At 33.5% G+C, this 18629-nt stretch overlaps 1 protein-coding gene across 1 annotated transcript; it reads right to left on the bottom strand.

Annotated features, from left to right (window-relative positions):
- Positions 1 to 93: 93 nt before the first annotated feature.
- LOC148872198 (putative wall-associated receptor kinase-like 16) lies at positions 94 to 13103 on the bottom strand. The gene is made up of 3 exons (XM_088973282.1): positions 12126 to 13103; positions 11800 to 11997; positions 94 to 1363 (listed from the first exon to the last, which is right to left on the bottom strand). The coding sequence occupies exons 1-3, from the start codon at positions 12958 to 12960 to the stop codon at positions 189 to 191; spliced, it is 2208 nt and encodes a 735-aa protein (XP_088829408.1). The 5' UTR covers positions 12961 to 13103; the 3' UTR covers positions 94 to 188.
- Positions 13104 to 18629: the final 5526 nt, after the last annotated feature.

The following is an 18629-nucleotide window of genomic DNA, read 5'->3' as shown; positions in this document are numbered from 1 at the left end:
TAGAATAGAGTAAATCTCTTAAGAAATAGAAAATTCAAGCAGTATCCAGTGACAAGTAGTCATTATATTAAAAGTTACTATTCTTCTTTTCTATCAACGTAAGAATTTCACATCTAAATTATTACAAATCATATATATAATTAACAAGAAAAAACCACACAATAATCCAAAGACTTCTTTATATATAGTCATCGCCCACAATCTAATGATATTACAACTTGATTTCCCAAACTATCATATTCAGTAGTATTGAAGTTTTGAGAATTTGGTGGTTCCCCAAGCAAGCATTCTACTTCTTCATGAGGTTCATCACAAAGATGTTTGCTAGACCTACGCAACCCCTCCAGTTCCATCGCTACTTCCTTCATTGTGGGTCTTTCTTCTCCCTTCACTCTTAGACACCTCTCTACAAGTTTAGCGACTTCATGAAGTTGATCCTCATTAGCTTCATAAAGCACTCTATCCTCCAAAATATCCAAAATATTTTCTTCTTTCATGGAACTAATAAAGTGGAGAGCCAAGCTTTTCTCTTTTTCAGGTCTATCAAATTCAAGTGCTTTTCTACCAGTTAATAGTTCTGCAAGAACAATGCCAAAACTATAAACATCACTCTTTTCTGTCAATCGACTTGTGTGAAAATATTCTGGGTCCAAGTACCCCATTGTGCCCTGTACTAATGTAGTAAATTGAGTTTGGTCTAATGGAACTAATCTTGAAGCTCCAAAATCTGACACCTTTGCTGTATAATTATCATCCAAAAGAATATTGGCAGATTTAATATCTCTGTGAAAGATTGGGGGAGAGGCTGCAGAATGCATATATGCGAGTGCTGATGCAGTTTCTGCAGCTATCCTTAGACGGTTGTCCCATGAAAGTGAAGATCTCTGTCCCTCATCATGAATATGATGGAACAAAGTCCCATTAGTAATGAATTCATATACTAACATTGGAACTTCAGACTCTAAGCAACAACCTAAAAATTTCACTACATTTCTATGGTTAATTTGGGAAAGAATAACCACCTCATTGATGAATTGTTCAACTTGGCTTTCATCAACTATTTTGGACTTCTTAATGGCAACTATCTTATTATTAGGAAAAATTCCTTTATATACTGTACCATAGCCACCACGACCTAGGATCCGATTCTCATCATAATTATTAGTTGCCCTTTTGAGCTCTTCTTCCGTAAATATCTTTGCAATGTCCACACTTACATCATATGAAGAAAGTTGTTGTCTCAGTAGGAGCCCTCCATTTTGTTGAAAGTATTTTTCCTTGCATATGTTCTTCCTTCTATTTTTTATTCTCCAATATAGCAAAGAGCTGACAAATAGTACAAATAAGATGCCAACGGAAACACCTGCATGGAGATGAGGGTGTTAGAAAATGAGCTTAAGTTGTTAGTGCATTTTTCTTTGCGAATTTTTATCTTGTTGTTAGAAATGGGTGGAAATAAAAATGAGATCCAAATTCAATTTGTATTTAATTGGATTGAACATGGATCTATGCTATTTATCTCATATAATATGGTCCATTTGATTTAAATCCATCAGCTTATTTATACTTAAAATTTCTATTATTCTATCTATTATTAAAATTGGTTTGACAGTACTTATGTCTTTATGGGAGAGTCAACATTGGTTCATGTTTTATAAACTTTATTTTTCAATACATCCTTTAGGTAAAAATAAAGTTTGTAAAACATAAAACAGAGTTTAAGATCAAAGAAGCCACAAAAAGCCACTGAAAAAATTGATCAACTCGGTTGATGTTCATTCTTAATGATATAGCAAAGCAGGAACCAGCTCCAACCGAACCAAAAAGATAGACCACCAAACTCCAAAAAGGATGTCATTACCTCTCTACTCATATACCAACTAGTTCTATAGAACTTCATCCAAGGATATATGGTTGAATTGTTTACTTGTCACATAGACAAAAAAAGGTTTTGCTTTTGGGCCATTTTTTAAATATGAATTTTGTATTATTAAAAATATTGGATATAAATCTAATTAGCAGGGTTTATTTATTAGAAAAAATACTTTAATTCAGTAGAGAAAGAATGAGATTTAATATCTCATATGGCAAGCTTAAAATGAAACTGTTTTTAAAAGTATTAAAAGAAATGCCCATTGGGTTCTAAGAAAAATCAATGGAATGATGAATATATAGAATCCTAATATTAATTCCAATAGTGATATAGTTATGTATAACATGTTAAATCTTCCATCTTTGTCATATCGTAGTGTTTTTATATTACTAGAGAATGACCCCATACTAAATACGGGGTAACTAAATGTGTGTATAATTTAGTTTGAAGTTTACTATTTAGTTAAGAAAAGTTAAATTAAAAAAAACTAATATGGGTCTTGTATCTTTGCAATTGACAATCTATTTTGACCTATTTTATTTGAAAACCATTATTAATTTATGTTTTTTTTTTATTTCATTTAAGATATTAAATGTGATCTTATTCGTAAACAATAACCCACTTTATTTGGGTTATTTACTTTTAAAAGTTAAATTAGGTTGCTTCCTAAAAGTTAATCCAAGTTTGTAACTAATAAAGTATTTTCTTTTTGAAAAAAAATCGTTTAAAAAATGTGGGTTTATGAGAATATTTTAATGGGTCTCACCATTTGTACTTAATAGACTATGGATAAACATGTGTTAATTAATAAATAATTATCTATTGGGAATGCTAAGGAGTGAAACTACCCACTTTTTAAATCCTATTTTTCAATTAATAGGATACTATGTGTCTGAATGGAGGTAGTGGGCTGTGGGTTTTAGCGGCAGCTTCTCAGAAAATGTCAAGTGTCTAGTTTTCCAGAAAAATGAGAAGGCTACATGTCTAAATGGTGGGGGGTTGTAGCCTAGTAGTGGGCTGTGGGCTTTAGCAAGAATTTCTTAGAAATTGCCACGTGTTTAGCTTTCCAAGAAATGAGAAGGCCACTTGCTTGAATGGTGGGTGGTTGTAGCCTAAAGACCTTGCTTTAATGTATATATATATATATATATATATATATATATATATATATATATATATATATATATATATATATATATATATATAATATGCATTGGGGGTTTTATGAATGACAAGAAGGGGACTTTTGGATTTTGTTTTTATAGTAGATTTTTCAACTTTGTTGTTATTATAATTGGTAAAGTGGATTTGGTTAAATAAAGAGCCAATTGAGGTAGAGCTTATAACAAATTTTAAAACTTTGTCATTTACTTATCAGAGAGGATGACAATAAATAATAGTTGTTCCATTACAAAAGTGATGGTGGAGGCATTGAATGGCAATGAGCTATCAATATCTTGGTGTTAGGTCGTTACATAGATTAAACTAAGAAACTTGCAAAACAGTTTTCTTTTGTCACTTTTGTTCACTGACATTTCACTAAACTTGCTCATATTATACCTTAGAATGTTAGACTTTTGAATGAATGTTGTATATGAAAGAGTCCCTTACTTGTAGGGTTATATATGAATTGGATTCAGATTAGATTGACCAAAATCCGAATTTGATATGATTATTGAAAACTTGCAATTGAATGCGATCTGACTATTGAAAAGTTGCATTCAAATCTAATTCAAAATCTAATTGGATTTGGTTTGAATCAAACTCCGCATTCATTTATAAAATAGAAAATAAAAACTTAATTACTTTTCAAATTTTATATATAATAAATTAATATAAATATAACATATTGACTTTATTATATATAAATTCATATATAGTATAATTTATAATTTTTTTATAAATTTTATATGTTAAAACCAATAAATAATTACAATCTAATCAAATTCAAATTTTAATTCGGGATCAAACGGTGTCAAAAGTAGAACTATTAATCTCCACCAAACAGGAAAATAATTTCATATTTGATTACATTTATATTATGCATTTCATTTTCATCATTAATAAAGAATTCTTTTTATTACACTTATTGTTTTAATTTGATTTATAAAAAATCATAAATGTGTCCAATTTTTCTACATTTTTTATAATTTTCTATATTTATTTTTATTTAAAATAATTATTATGACTTCATGGATTAACCAATTTGATTGGGATGGTATTGCTTAGTCACCACTTGGATGAAAGTATATTGTTTTGTTTATGTGTAAGTTTTAAAATACAACGGTTTATATTATTAACAAATATTAAAAATAGATCTTATTAATAGCATTCGTTTGTGAAAAAAATGTAACTTAAATATAAGACTTAATGAGAGATAATGGGAGTTTATACTTTAATATAAGATTTAATGAGAAGGGATTAAATAAAGTGAAAAGTTTTTGTTGAAATTATGTTTTCAACCCTCACAATTAGTATAAATGATTATTGCAATTTCATTCATCTTAATTAAAGTTTTGTAAAATACAAATTTACCCCTTAGATATATCAAGTTGAATGGGAAAATTTTATCCAATAAAAATTTCAGAAAATTACACCCCAATGCATCAACGTCACTATCTAGATCCCTCCTCTTGCACCCCAAACCATATCATGTATCACCTTGGCTCTTTTGACTGACTTATTCCTATTTTATTGCTGGAAAATTTTTCTTGGCATTCTCCTCCCCTCCTAGAAAGAACTATCCCTAGATTTTACCATTTGAACGACATCCTCAATCTCAACACTACATTTCAATGTAATCAAAGGTGGATAGGCCCCCTTGAATTTCTTGTTCTTCTTGCAATCTAACTAAAGTCTCAGCACCTTGATCATAACCATCTCCCAAGTCCTAACTCAACAACTGACTTTTTACACTTTCTATTTTCTATGTTCTAATCAATGTTTCATTCTCACCTTGGCCTAAACCTTTTCTAAGCAAGTGTCTAGGTTATGGTTCAGCGTAATCAAAGGTGGATAGCCCCGCTTGAATTTCTTTCCGTATTACAATCTGCCTAAAGTCTCAGCACCTTGATCATTATCATTTTCTAATTCAACCACCGAATTTGGATAGTTTTTATTTTCTAATTAAGTTCTAATCGATTTTTCATTCTGCCTATAGTAAGGAGACCTATTCTTTTATCACGACTGGATTGCTTGCCTTTAGTCTAAACTTCTTCTAAGCAAGTATCTAGGCTGAAAGTAATATATATATATATATATATATATATGAAAATTGGTCCTGCCATGTCAGCAGCCCTCTCCTTGCTTCAAAATTTTTTTATTTTTTTAATTCTACATAATTCCCATTAAACCAATAAGTAAATCACATATGCTTAACTACATCTAACAACCATAAAGAAAGATAGATTTGCTTTTCTAATATTTAGCCAAGTGGCACCACTTTCCCCCACTTCCTCCTAAATTGTCTCTAATTCCTATTTATCTCCTAAATTATCTCTAACTCTTATTTATCTCTTAAACTATCTCTAATCTAGTACAAAGATTCCCTTCTAAACTATTTTTGATTCCTATTTGTGCTCTCCCCCACTTTTTATCTATATCTATCTAAAGAAAGTTTCAATTAAAAAAAAAAATTCAAAGCTATTTAAATGTTATAACGAAATTATATACTAAATTTAAAATATTTATTCAAAACACAAAAAAATAGATTTAATGATATTCATATTATTAATAATTCAATATTTTTACAAAATTCATCATGAAATTATGTAGTAACAATATAAACTATAATTTTGTGAATTATTCAATTTAAATGTTATTCAAATGATAAAAATTTAACATTAAAAATAAAACATTATTTAAATATTTCAATACCTAAAAATCTTAAACAAAAAACATTAAAAATAGCTAAATAATATAAAAAAATATTTAATACTACACAATAATATTAAAATAATGAAAATTTTTAAATATTTTACATATTACTTAAATATTTAAACAACAAAATATTTAACATGACAAAATTTAACTATTTAAAATAACGAAATTATGAAATAAATTTAAAAGAAATCTTAAAAGTAGAAAAATAATTATAATATAATTCATAATATTCATATTAATAATAACTTAATATTTTAAAAATTAATAACGAATTATGTAATAATAGTATAATTATAATTTTATGGATTATTGAATTAGATAAATAATTAATATTTTAAGAATTTAAATAAAAATATTATTTCAATAACTAAATAATGTTGTAAATAACTAATTTCACTTATATCAATTAATAATTATAGAAAATAACTATCAGCAAAATTATATTTATTAGTAATCATTTTACAATAATAGTGTATATTCATTATATATTTATATATACTATAATTAATATTTAATTTATTTTCAGTAACTATGTATTGTTTTTTATAAATATGCTCTCAATTTTTATTTATAAATGTATTTTTATTTTTGTTATTTAATAGAAAATTATCAATAATTATTGGAGATTAAACAACAATTATTTATCTTTTGATATTTAATTTATTGTATTTTTTTATAAATTTATTTTTAGTAATTATATTTTTATAATTTATAGATTAATACTTATTAGAGACAATTTAGTGTACTTTTAGAAATTTACCATGTAGTTGATACTCAATATATCCTTTTGGTCATTTCTATCATCAAATTGAATATTGGGTTGATGGGACAGTGTTTTCAAAATTAGATCAAAGCAGATGGTTAGACCAGAAAAGTTGGGAATCAGACACCATTTTACCTAAAAACCGCTTTTTGTCCAAAAATCCATTTATTTGGTTAGGAAACCATTGACTTGGGCAGTCGAACCATCAACCTAGATGATAGTTTTCTGCCTTTTTTTGTTTCTCTATTTTTTTATTTTTTATTTTTTTGTCAGAGCAGGTCATCCGTTCGGACCAAATAGTCAGACTATTCAAACCTAGAACCCTAGAACAACTCGCACTTTTGTGCGGGCCACATGCGGGTCATGTCGTGCCAACCCTGGATGACCCAATTTACACCTCTACTTGAACCCGTCCAATTCTAGGGATGGGGCAGGGAAATTCGAGGATTCCCCATCCTTGATGAGGAGTGGGGTGCCTTGCCCTTGAAATCGCCCAACATTGAGGAGTGGTTACCTTGCCTTGAACCCGTATGACACTAGGGATGGGGTGGGGATAGGGTAGAGTGTCTTGACTATAGGGCAGGGAAAGGGATGGGATGCCTTGCCCTGAGCCTACCCTACTGTCATTCCTATATAATTGTTAATTATTAGTGGAATTATTAAAAATGTTAGCTTTTATAATTATTTTTATTTATTTAAAATTAATCAAAATGTTATTTAAAAATAATAAAAAGAATAAAAATTATTAAAATTACTACTATTTATTAATAAAACTAAATTTATTAAAAAATATTTTCTCATATTCAATTAATAATAATTATTTTTGTAAATCAAAATTAAATGAAAAATAAAAATATTAAATCTTTCAGATATGCACGGGTCCCTACTAGTATAGGTATTTATACTAATATTAAAAAGAGGAAACAGGGAAGGAGAAGGGCCCTCTTCCACAAAGCTCAGATAGTCCTCCTCCTTTCATTGCTCACACGTGGTTAATTAGTTTTAAATCAAGTTATCAAAATATAAGAAGTCAAAATAAAAACCTTGCTATGTCTTAATTGCTTGATTATTTCTAATTAGATTGATATATGGAATCCATCAAAATTTTCAGTTTTGTAATAGTTTATTATTACTGTTTTTGTTTTATTATCTTAATATTACTTTATAATTATATATAATTATGAGTATATTATTATAATTTTATATTTTATTAATATTTTATTGCTATTGTTTTATCATTGCTTTAATAAAGTTTTATTAATAGGTTAGTAATAGTTTTCTATTTTATTATTACTTTATTTATATTTTGTTACTATTATTATCATATTATTATTATTATCATGTTATTACTATTTTAACAACATTTCATTAATGTTAAGGTTTGGGGTTTTATTTGTCAAGCGTTTATTTTTTGATAAACTTTAGAATGGGATCCCATTCCCCACTGGGATTGGCAATTCACCCTTTTGGTGGAATACCATTTCATCAAGAATGGGAATTAGAATCTCATTCTAATTAAATAAACAGTTGGAATCAAAATAGACCATTTCAATTCTGCTTCCAAGCACCTATTCTACATAACCAAATGGACCCTAATTTTGAATTCAAAAGAACCACCCATGAATTCCCACAAGATGGCTAGACAACCGGTGGAAAGCAGTGCTACCTATCCATCCATTCCTTCTTCTAAATAGCAACGAGGTGGGGCAGAGTCAAGTTTTATATATGCTATTTATTTATTTATAAATATGTTATTTTTATTGTATTTTGTAATTTTTTATTTTTATAAAAAAACATGTATATAAAAGATGAAAATAGTTGAAAAAATACTTATACTTTTTGTTTTTATTTATTTAAACTATTATATTCAATTTTATTTTAATAATTTATTATTTTCTAAAATTAAATTGGATCGGATCTGATTTGAATATCTGACATCCTTAATGGATTTGAATTTGAATCAATACCTCTGAGAACCGGTTGGATCTTCAAATTGGACTGGATTTGGATATACCCTAATCTGAATCAGATCCAATACATTTGCATTCTTAGATTTTGGGATGGACTTGAACTTGTCCTTGACCAAGTTGATTTATTTTTCTTAATTTGTAAATTCTTCTAAAAGTTATCTTTATGCTTTAATTTTTAAAGGGTATATCGACCATTAGGACGAGCTAATTGGATTATGACATCCCTACCTAGTCCTTGGTCAAAATAGTTTCAAATTTCCCCAACTCACGTGCCCCCATGGGGGCTCGGATGTCCTGCCCACAATGATCCTACTCACACTTTTCCTACATTGGGAATACCTTCCGCGTATTCTCTACATGGGAGATGTTCCAATGTAAAGTTGTGTCTCATGGGTAGGATTCTCCTTTTTTTTTAATTATTTATTTATTTTTTAATTCCATGTCTTTTTTGAAACAACCAAAGGAATGTTCTCCTTCCCCAAAAAAAATTATCTAAAATCTCTCTCTCTCTCTCTCTCTCTCTCTCTCTCTCTCCACACACATATAGACACATTCCCAAAATCTCGATCTCTTGCTGACATCTACCCCCATAACATCGCAACCACACATGGAGAACATTTTCATCCTCCTACATAGTATTATGCAAGGGGTGATGTTCCCAATTCATGGGGGTAGTAAGTTGTAGATAGATGTGGGCAGAGTTTTCGTGGACAAGAGATCCGGAATCATTCCTAATAACCTAAATAATCTCTTTTCCTAAAATTTCTCATAAACTACCTCCCCCACTTTCTCCTAAATTATCTCAAATTCCCATTTATCTCCTAAATTATCTCTAATTTAGCAGAGAGTTTCTCTCAAAAATTATCTTTAATTCCTACTTATCTTCTCCCCCACTTTTTATCTATATGTATCTAAAGAAAGTTTGAATTAAAAAATTTAAGAATTATTTAAATATTCTAGTAAAATTATATACTTACTTTAAAATATTTATTAAAAGTAGAAAAAATAATTACAATATATTTAATAATATTCATATTATTAATAATTTTATATTTTATATAATTCATCATGAAATTATGTACTAAAAATATTTTAATAACTAAATATCTTAAATAACAAAATATTAAAAATAGATAAATAATTATATAAATAAATATTTAACATTATGTAATAACTTTAAAATAAATACAATTCTAATAAAAAATTATATATTTTTCAAATTATTGAAATATTTTAAATAGTGAAATATTTAACAAACCTAGATTTTAAATAGTTAAAATAACGAAATTATGTAATAAATTTCAAAAAAAATCTTAAAAGTAGAAAATTAATTATAACATAATATTGAAATTAATAATAATTTAATATTTAAAAAAATTAATAATGAAATTATGTTATAATAGTATGAATTATAATTTGTGGATTTCTAAATTCAGTAAATATTAATATTTTAAAACTTAAATAATGGTACTATTTATATAACATAATAATATTGTTAATAACTAATTTCACTTATATCAATAAATAATTCGAGAAAATAACTTTAAAAAAAATAATATTCATTAATAATAATTTTAAACTCTTAATCTATATTTACTATATAGTTATATATACTAAAATTAATATTTATTGTATTTCAGTAATTATTTATTGTTTTTGTGATTAATATATTTTCAATAATTATGTATAAATTTATTTTTGTTTTCTTATTGAACAAAATTTTTTCAATAATTATTGGAGGCTAAAGTAATATTGTTTCACTATCTTAATTTTTGTTTTTGTTGTATTTTTTTATAATTTATTGATTAATATTTATTAGAGATTTAAGCTATTATTTGAGATTATACTATTATTGTATTTGTTGTATTTCTATTAGTTGTTTATTTTATTTTCATTATCAATATATCTTCAATAATTTTGTACTTTTTCTATATACTTTCAATAATTATTGGAGATTAAACTATTGTTATTTATTAGAGATTATACTATTAATTTAGCTAAAATTAGGAGTGTTCACAGGTTGGTTGGGTTCGGTTTGGTTGTAGGCTGTTTGGCCAACCAAATTGATCCAGTTAGGTTGGGGAGTTGGTCAGCATGACCCGACTGACCATTTCTGAAAATTGGCCCATTTGGGTTATACCGTTTTGGGTCAACTTATGATTTGGTTAGTTGGTTCAAAAGATTTAAACTTAAAAAATTAACTTTAGATTTATAAAATTACAGTGGCATTATTAAAAAAAAATAAAAAATTAAATTTATGATATAAAATATTTTAGATTAAGAATTATGAAAAATTTTCCACTTTCTTGTGTTAAAAAAATATTTTAAATATAAAATATTAATATTTATCAATGGTTAGTTGATTCAATTTTGATTAATTTACAATGGCAAAAGCAAAAATGATCCAACTTGGTTGGGTTGAGAAATTATTGAAGCAAAGCTAACCGAAAATACTAGAAAACCAACAAACTTAGGTTGAACGGGTCAGATTGATTAGTTTCATTAGTTTGATGAACTACCCTAAGTGAAGTTAATTAATATTATTTTTGTATTATAAAAAATTATTAAAAATAATACATAAAATATAAATAATTATTAGTTATTTAAAAAATTAAAAGTATAAAACAATTGTGTTCTCTAACGTATTTCCATTATTTAGGTTTGTTTAACAACTCTCGTACATCACATGTCCTGCTAATAAAATATTAAAATTAGGTCTCGAGTCAAAATCAGCCCCTACGGAGGTGCACACAACGTCCAACCGCACATCCCGCGCTGTGCATTGGGAGCATCTCCCAATGGTGCCTCATCAATTCTGGAAACAGGATTTACCGGAGGTGCTACCGTAAAGTAATTTCATTGCTACCGTCTCTTCCCTCTCTGTCTACTCTCGTATCCTCATCCCCGTTCTTCCAAACTGCTGTTTCCAGTTTTATAGCCGATTCTGGGGGGCCGATCTTTGCAACTTATAACTTTTCCCTACCCAATCCGATCGGTTCACCCTCCCAACAACTGATACCAGTCCTTCCATGACAATTTTAGCCAAGAACAATTCTCTATTTACTTCCAGTGGGAAGAAACATGTATGGAGTGGATCGGCTGGTTCGCGACCAGACTTGTAATCACAAAGCTCCTATGTTTTTCCAGCATAGATTCTCAAGACCAACATCAATGAATATGTTTTATTCATCGTAATTAATCAATTTATCAATAAGGTATAAATATTTTCGATATTTAAATAGTATATATTATGGAGATTCCGGACTCTAATCACAATACTTAGTTAATTGTCATGGGTTTTATGAAATTACCTAATGGGATTTGAAACACCCGAAGTTTGGCCTGTGAAGGTGGTGGAGCAAGATGGATGGGAATGCAGCCGCGTCCAGTTTTTCTTCCGTCTCCCTCAGTACCAGATGGGCAAGAGCAGTAGTAACTCCCAGGTGTATTGACGCAAATTCGTGGTAATGAGCACTCGTTCATAGTTGAATTCAAGCATTCATTTATATCTGCGAACCATTTATATATATATATATATATATATATATATAATATAAATTAAACTCGAACTGGATTGATCAACGCTAAAAATGGAACTTTTAGAAATACTGATGCATGGTGAATATGAATAACGTACCCTGGCATCCATCTTGGAGATAGGGGTTGCCTTGGTAACCTTCCAAACATTTGCAAAGATATCCCCAACCGTTAAGGGATGTGTAGCAGTTGCTGTTGTTGCCACATGCATAAGTAGTCGCGTTTCTCATTGTAACATTCTCGCAGGCTTCATTCTCTATTGACCAGTCGAGCACGACTGGAATCATTTTGTCATTTCTTGCATAGAAATCATCACGGCCCGAGATATGAGATACCGAGGTGTACCACTTTGCAGCAGAGATGAAAGAATAAATGCACGGATTGAGAGACATAGATGAATTATCTACGAACTCCAAATGCCAAACAAGATTCTTTACCCCCTTGGGGATGAGGGCCTGGCAATAGCCCTTTCCCGTATCAGTCGCACTGCTGCTGCTGCAGTTATTGGAACAACCGTACTGAAAGGATGTATACTGCTGGTGCTGATGCTGGGAACTTACATTAGAGGAGACATCAATGTAAGCATGAGCGCTGCAACCGACGGCCGTGAATACGTTGCTGCTGTCGGAATAGGTATAGGGGGTATTCGTCCAATCTTGACTGATTCTGGCCTGCTCACGCAAGGCAGAGGCCAGCCCAGGCTTATAACACATAGTAGAGGAATTTCTGCCCACAAAAAACCTATAACACGAAGCAGAGGAATTTCTGGCCAACTCAGGGCTATCACGCGAAGCAGAGGAATTTTGGTAGCAAAGATATTGCATGAAGGAACTGGCGAGCAATTGGCCTTCTAATGATATGTCTGTAACTTCCAAATATCTATTATACCCAAAGTTGTAGATTTTACCTGTTTCCGGATCCACAGTACCAAACATACTCAATTTGGGAGGACTGGTAGTTTGGTCGCAGGATAGTTGGAAGCCTTCTCTGTAGCAATTTTGGTTTCCAAAGCCAAACGGGTAGGGAACGGTGATGTTCCCACATTTATCTGGGCAGCCGGGCTTTGCCTGCACTGACTTGGTTAATGATGATACTGCCGGCGTCGTTGCTGCGCATAAACACAACAACAGCAGTAAGGGGAGCCGATGAAGCAGCCGCAGCAAAACAACCGGGGGAAAAGCCATTGACTATCGTTAAGTGGTATATCGCTACTCTTATTTTATATGTGTAGATCTCAAATCGAACAAAACGATTACATTGGAAGCATCCCCTGTACGTACTTGACTTGTATTTACATTCATGGTCAGTGTGGGAACAAGCCCCATAAAAAAATGAAAAAAAAAAGCGTAGTATTTTGGTTATTAATAAACACCCCTATAGACAAAAATGGATTATTTCTTCAGGAACCTCGTCTTAATAAGGATGCTATGTAATGTTTTTTAAATTTTCTCATAAAAACGTCAAAATATAAGAGGTTAAAGCACTTGTCCAACTTTTTCAAAAAAGCAAAATCATTGCGGGGCAAGTCATTTTTATAATGATTTATTAAATTAATATATAGATTCAACTGCTACCTCGATAGAAAATAAATAATAGTGCAATATGCAACCCTCTCGCCTGCTTCTCTTTCACGCATACGCCCATGCGCACCAAGATTTATTAGGGTCAACTTCATTAACAATTTGGTTGTATTTGGAGAACCACCTAGTATATGCAGCAGTCTTTTTGTTATTGGGTGTTACTTAATCCTTCGTTTGGATGCGATGTAAAACGTTCTCAGTGTACAAAATGATGTTTTATACTGAATCATAAAATAGGTAAATATTATATTTTGAAAATTGTGATAAAAAAGTGTAAGTTTTATATCGATAAAATTGATGTAGTATTTACATTGATAATCGATGTAAAACTTTATGTTTGATGAGGTTTTACATTGATTCACGATGTAAAACTCTACTCCATCCAATTGCCAACAGATCTAAACTGGAGTGGAGTTTGACATCGATTTTTATTTGCACTCCTAATTCCAAACACCAACAAAACTGAACTGGCGTAAACTTTTACACCATTCTTGAGGTTGCATTTGAAATCAGTGTAAAACGCCATCAGTGTGTAAAACGACATCAGTGTAAAAATACATTGATGATGTTTTACACTGAACCAAAAAGTGACCATTGCTTTTTTTGAAAATAGTGATGGGTGGAAGAGTGTAAAGTTTTACATTGATAAAATTGATGTAGTTTTTACATCAATTATCGATGTAAAACTTTAGAGTTGATGAGGTTTTACATCGATTATTGACGTAAAACTATACTCCATTCAAACGCATGCAAAGCTCAATCAGAGTGTAGTTTTACATTAATAATAATTACACCCTCTTTCCAAACCCATACAAAACTGAACCAATGTAAAATTAACATCGGTTCTTGATTTACATCGCGTAAATGCAGCCTAAGTTCAATTTGGAAAGAGTACAAATGCAAAAATGTACAGTCCAAATATATTCAAAATAATACAAAATTCAAGGTTTTGTACTCTATAAATTTGTATTTGTATTCCTTCCAAACTGAGACTTAGTTTATTTTATGATAAGGGAGGTTCTACTTATGATCAATATAAATTTGTATTTGTATTCCTTCCAAATCGAGCCTTAGTTTATTTTATGATAAAGGAGATTTTGCTTATGATCAAGTCATATTAGATGCGTTTAAATATGTGAGTCATATTAGATGGGCGAGGAGTAGAGAGAATCGGAGGGAAATTAAAGAAGAGTGAAGGTTGGAGGGGGGGAGTGTAGGGCTATTTAGTAAAAACAAATGCACATTAATTCGTAAAAGGGTAAAATAGGCATTTTGAAAAAATGATCATCTCTTTAACTTTTTCCATCTTGGTCATTGAGGGAAGGGAGGTATTTGTTGAATTTTTCAAAAATAGAGGGGAGATTTTTGCTAAAGTGAAACTATAGGGGAGGTTTTTATGATTGTTAGAAACTTCAGGGGAGGTTTTTATATTTTACTCTTTTATTTTTAATTGAATAAACAAATATCCTTCCTATTTGTTTGAAAAAATGCCCTTCATTCATCTTCAGATTCAAGTTAGAAACTAGTACATGGATTAGAATAGTTTTCAAAACCGGACTGGACAATCGGACTGGAAAAACTAGCAACCAGTTAGGTGATCAGTTCCATTTCACCCAAGAACCGTTATTTTGCCAAAAAACATTGATTTGGTTAGCAAACCATCGACCTAGGTAATCGAACCATTCGAATCGTCCAATGGTTTGGCCATTTTTACTAATTGTTTATTTTATTTTTTGTCAAAAATGAGTCGTCTGTTCAGTTCGAATGATCGAAGCATTTGACCTGGGAACCGAACCCGGACTGGTTCGTTGTCTGATTCAGTTTTAAAAACCTTGTGGATTAGTTGTACATGAGGGAGAGATTGGACAAGACTAGACTTGATAGAGCCTAAGGCCTCTGGGCCGACGAGCTATACAGTGTCCTATGGTCCTACCGAACAACACCACGGGTCACCACGGGGAAACCCAGTTCCACTTAACTTATGGCACTGAGGCTATCATTCCAGCAAAGATCAGCCAGCCAATGCTTCGAACCTAGGTGTATAATAAAGCTGAGAATGATGAAGAATTGAGAAACAACATGGATCTGTTGGAAGGCATTCGAGAGCAGGTTCAACTTAGAGTGGCGGCCTATCAGCAAAGGGTAGCCCGCTACTACAACTCTCAAGTGAAAGAGCGACATTACAAGGAAGGGGACCTTTCGACTAGAATATTTGAATGGAAGACCGGTTCCTCGTGCTTGGAACTCTGAGAATCTTCGAATGTACTACCAATGAGATAATCTTTGTACAAGAGCTTATAAATGAAAAAGTGCAAGTTCCTCCCCCCTCGGCTTCAACTTTAGTGTATCTTCTAATTACACATAATTGTTAGGACCCCTCGGCCGTGTGACTAGCTGAAGCACACAACCTTCACCAAGGTTATACACTCAGACAAGACGACGGCCAAGGCACATGGCTCTTGACGAACCAAACGCCTACTTGATCTTCTCGCTAAGGCCAGAAACTACGGGGACCTCGGATATGGCATCGACCAAAGACTTCGACCCACCATGAACAAACACACTAAATTTGACTAAGTACTTCGATAAAACAGGAAGCGTTCCATGACCTCGGCCAGGCACAACCCCATGCCATCGACTACCATAGGCTCACACCCCAAAGTCCCCAAGGAAAGCTAAGCCAGGCTAGCTAAGGAATGCGCCTTGCCCTGAACCCTCGGCGGCACAATGCGGCCTTGGCCTAGCTACCTTGGTAGGGATAGGTAACAGGCTGGGAGAGCAAGGCATTTGCCCCCCTTTCCTTCTCGTTGAGGAATGGAGCCCTGAATCCATGGTGGCGTAGCTCAGCCTCGGCCTAGCTACCTTGATGGGGGTGGAGAACAAGCCAAGAGAGCTAAAGCATTCGCCTCCCTTTCCTTTCCACTAAGGAAAGGGGCACCAAGCCCTTGGTGGTGTAGCTCGGCCTCCACTGGACTCTCTTAACTTTGTTTCCTAAGCGAACGTCTAAGTAACAAGCCACTACCCTTTCTCTCTACTTGTGACCTCTTGAAAGGGGTTTGGTGTTCCCTTTAGAAATTTAGAATGGCCCTTTAGACTTTGGTGCTCCCTTCAGCCATTTCAACTGGCGTAGGCTGCCCCCCAATGGATGGATCCTTAGGTGGTGGGACCTCAACCTCTGGCTTTGGCAGGAGCTCTAGTTGGCTAACGTCAAACTCGGGCATCAAAGCATGTACTTGGGCCTTGGTGTCTTCAATGCCCTCTAGATATGCAAAAGCCCCATAGGCAGTTAGTGCCTTATTGTAGTCCACCGACACATTCCAGGCCTCCACTGCCTCCTCTGCCCACTTCTCGACAGCCTCGCACCCCTCCTCGACTCGGAGCCTCCTCTACTCGAATGACTTCAGCTTCTCATAAGCATCCTTCAATGCGTCCTTCAAAATTTTCATCAGCACCTTTTCGGCCATGATCTCGTCCTGTAGGACCTTCCTCAGGTCATGTTCCTCATGCATAGCCGATACGATCAACTCTCGGCCACTCTCTGCTTTAGCAACCCGTACCTCGAGTTGCTCCCTCTTCTCCTCGGAGGCCTTCAACAAAGATAGAAGAACCTCCACATTATCGCAAAGGTCGATAACATAATAGGTAGCCTACAACGGAAACGTAGTCGTCAACAAAAGGAAATCAAGAACAAGGTAGCCTACAACAAAACAAGTATCACTTTATCGCAAAGGCCGATGGCATAATAGGCACCATTCTAGTAAGTAAGGCCCGGCCGTCCCTAGTGGAACATACGCCACATCATTAGTGGCATGTCTTCCCTTAGCTCAAATGAAGTACGATTTCCCTTAGTCGGGTGCCTCCTTAGCGTGGTCACGCCTTTAACACCGCCCTCAACTAGGCGGTCCTTTGTGGCAAACCTCTTGCCCCTCGAGGTCTGAAGTGGCTCGACTGGCCTCTTTGGGCCAGGTTCTCTCTGCCGGTCCGCCTCGATCGGTCCTTTCCCCCTCTTAGCTCCAACACCAGTAGGCGCCTACAGTCGAGGTGTCCTCTAAGCTGGCGTCCTCCTCAGCACCTGTTTCTTGGACGGGCCAGTGCCCAGGGTCTTCTTCAGCGACTTCGTCACTTCCAACAGCAACTTCTTTGCGTTCGGTCGCATCTCTGCAAAAGCACAACATACATGTTGGTACTAATGCACAATAAAGAAAGTCGACATGTTAAGCCGACAGTAGGAGCTCCCCTACCAAGGTGGGCAAGGCTGAGACCAGCCCACACCAAGGTTTCCTCCAATACCAAGGGCTCGGATTTGATAGTGTCGACCTCCTCATCTTTGTACCAAGGCGAAATCCTCTTGGATACAAGATCTGTCTTTCCCCAATCCAACCTAAATGACCAACCCTAGGGGCAAAAATGCGAAGAAGAACTTCTTCTTCCAGTTGTGCACTGACGATAGGTTATTGACCCCTCTCCCATGACATGCTTGGAAGTAGTAAATACCCACCTTGGAGGGATGTTGCCTCGAACAAAAATGCATCGGAAGATCTTCTCGTCAACTCGACACCTCGGAGCCGAGCCATCACCATCATGACAATAATGGTTCTGATGGTGTTGGTGGTCAGCTGACTCAGTGAGATGTTGTAGCACCTTAGCAACTCAGGGATGAGGGAGGAAGGGGAAACCTAAGGCCAAACTAGAGGTAATTCTTGTGCACGCACACCTCGCCCTCGTCTGGTAGCCATGACCGATCACCAATGTCATGGACTCTAAGCCTATACACCTTCGGGATATGGTACTCCTTAGGAATAGCCTTCACTTGTTCTATGCTAAGGAGGTTATCCAACTCGGAGCAAGGATAGTGCTCTACTTCTGTGCCCCGGGCTGCATACTCGGCCACCAACTTAGGGCTCGGCTCAAGAGCCTCTTCATTCTCTACCCCCTTGGGTGACCATAAGGCACCCTCGCCATCCCTCGGCCTCGTTGACCCAACACTCTCATGGGGAGAATCATCGCCCTGTCGGCTGCACTTG

The sequence above is a fragment of the Nelumbo lutea genome, chromosome 2 (assembly GCF_056320005.1).
Source record: "Nelumbo lutea isolate HS-2025 chromosome 2, American lotus-T2T, whole genome shotgun sequence".
In the NCBI taxonomy this organism is placed as follows: domain Eukaryota; kingdom Viridiplantae; phylum Streptophyta; class Magnoliopsida; order Proteales; family Nelumbonaceae; genus Nelumbo; species Nelumbo lutea.
The sequence above is the reverse complement of the archived record's forward strand: the minus strand, read 5'-3'. Positions and strand labels throughout refer to the sequence as shown.

Coding starts and splice junctions, on each gene's coding strand:
- LOC148872198 (XM_088973282.1), bottom strand. CDS start 12,960: ATGTTTGGTACTGTGGATCCGGAAACAGGTAAAATCTACAACTTTGGG. Junction 11,998..12,125: donor TCTCCAAGATGGATGCCAGG/GTACGTTATTCA, acceptor AATGGTTCGCAG/ATATAAATGAATGCTTGAAT. Junction 1,364..11,799: donor GGTGTTTCAAATCCCATTAG/GTAATTTCATAA, acceptor ATCTCCATGCAG/GTGTTTCCGTTGGCATCTTA.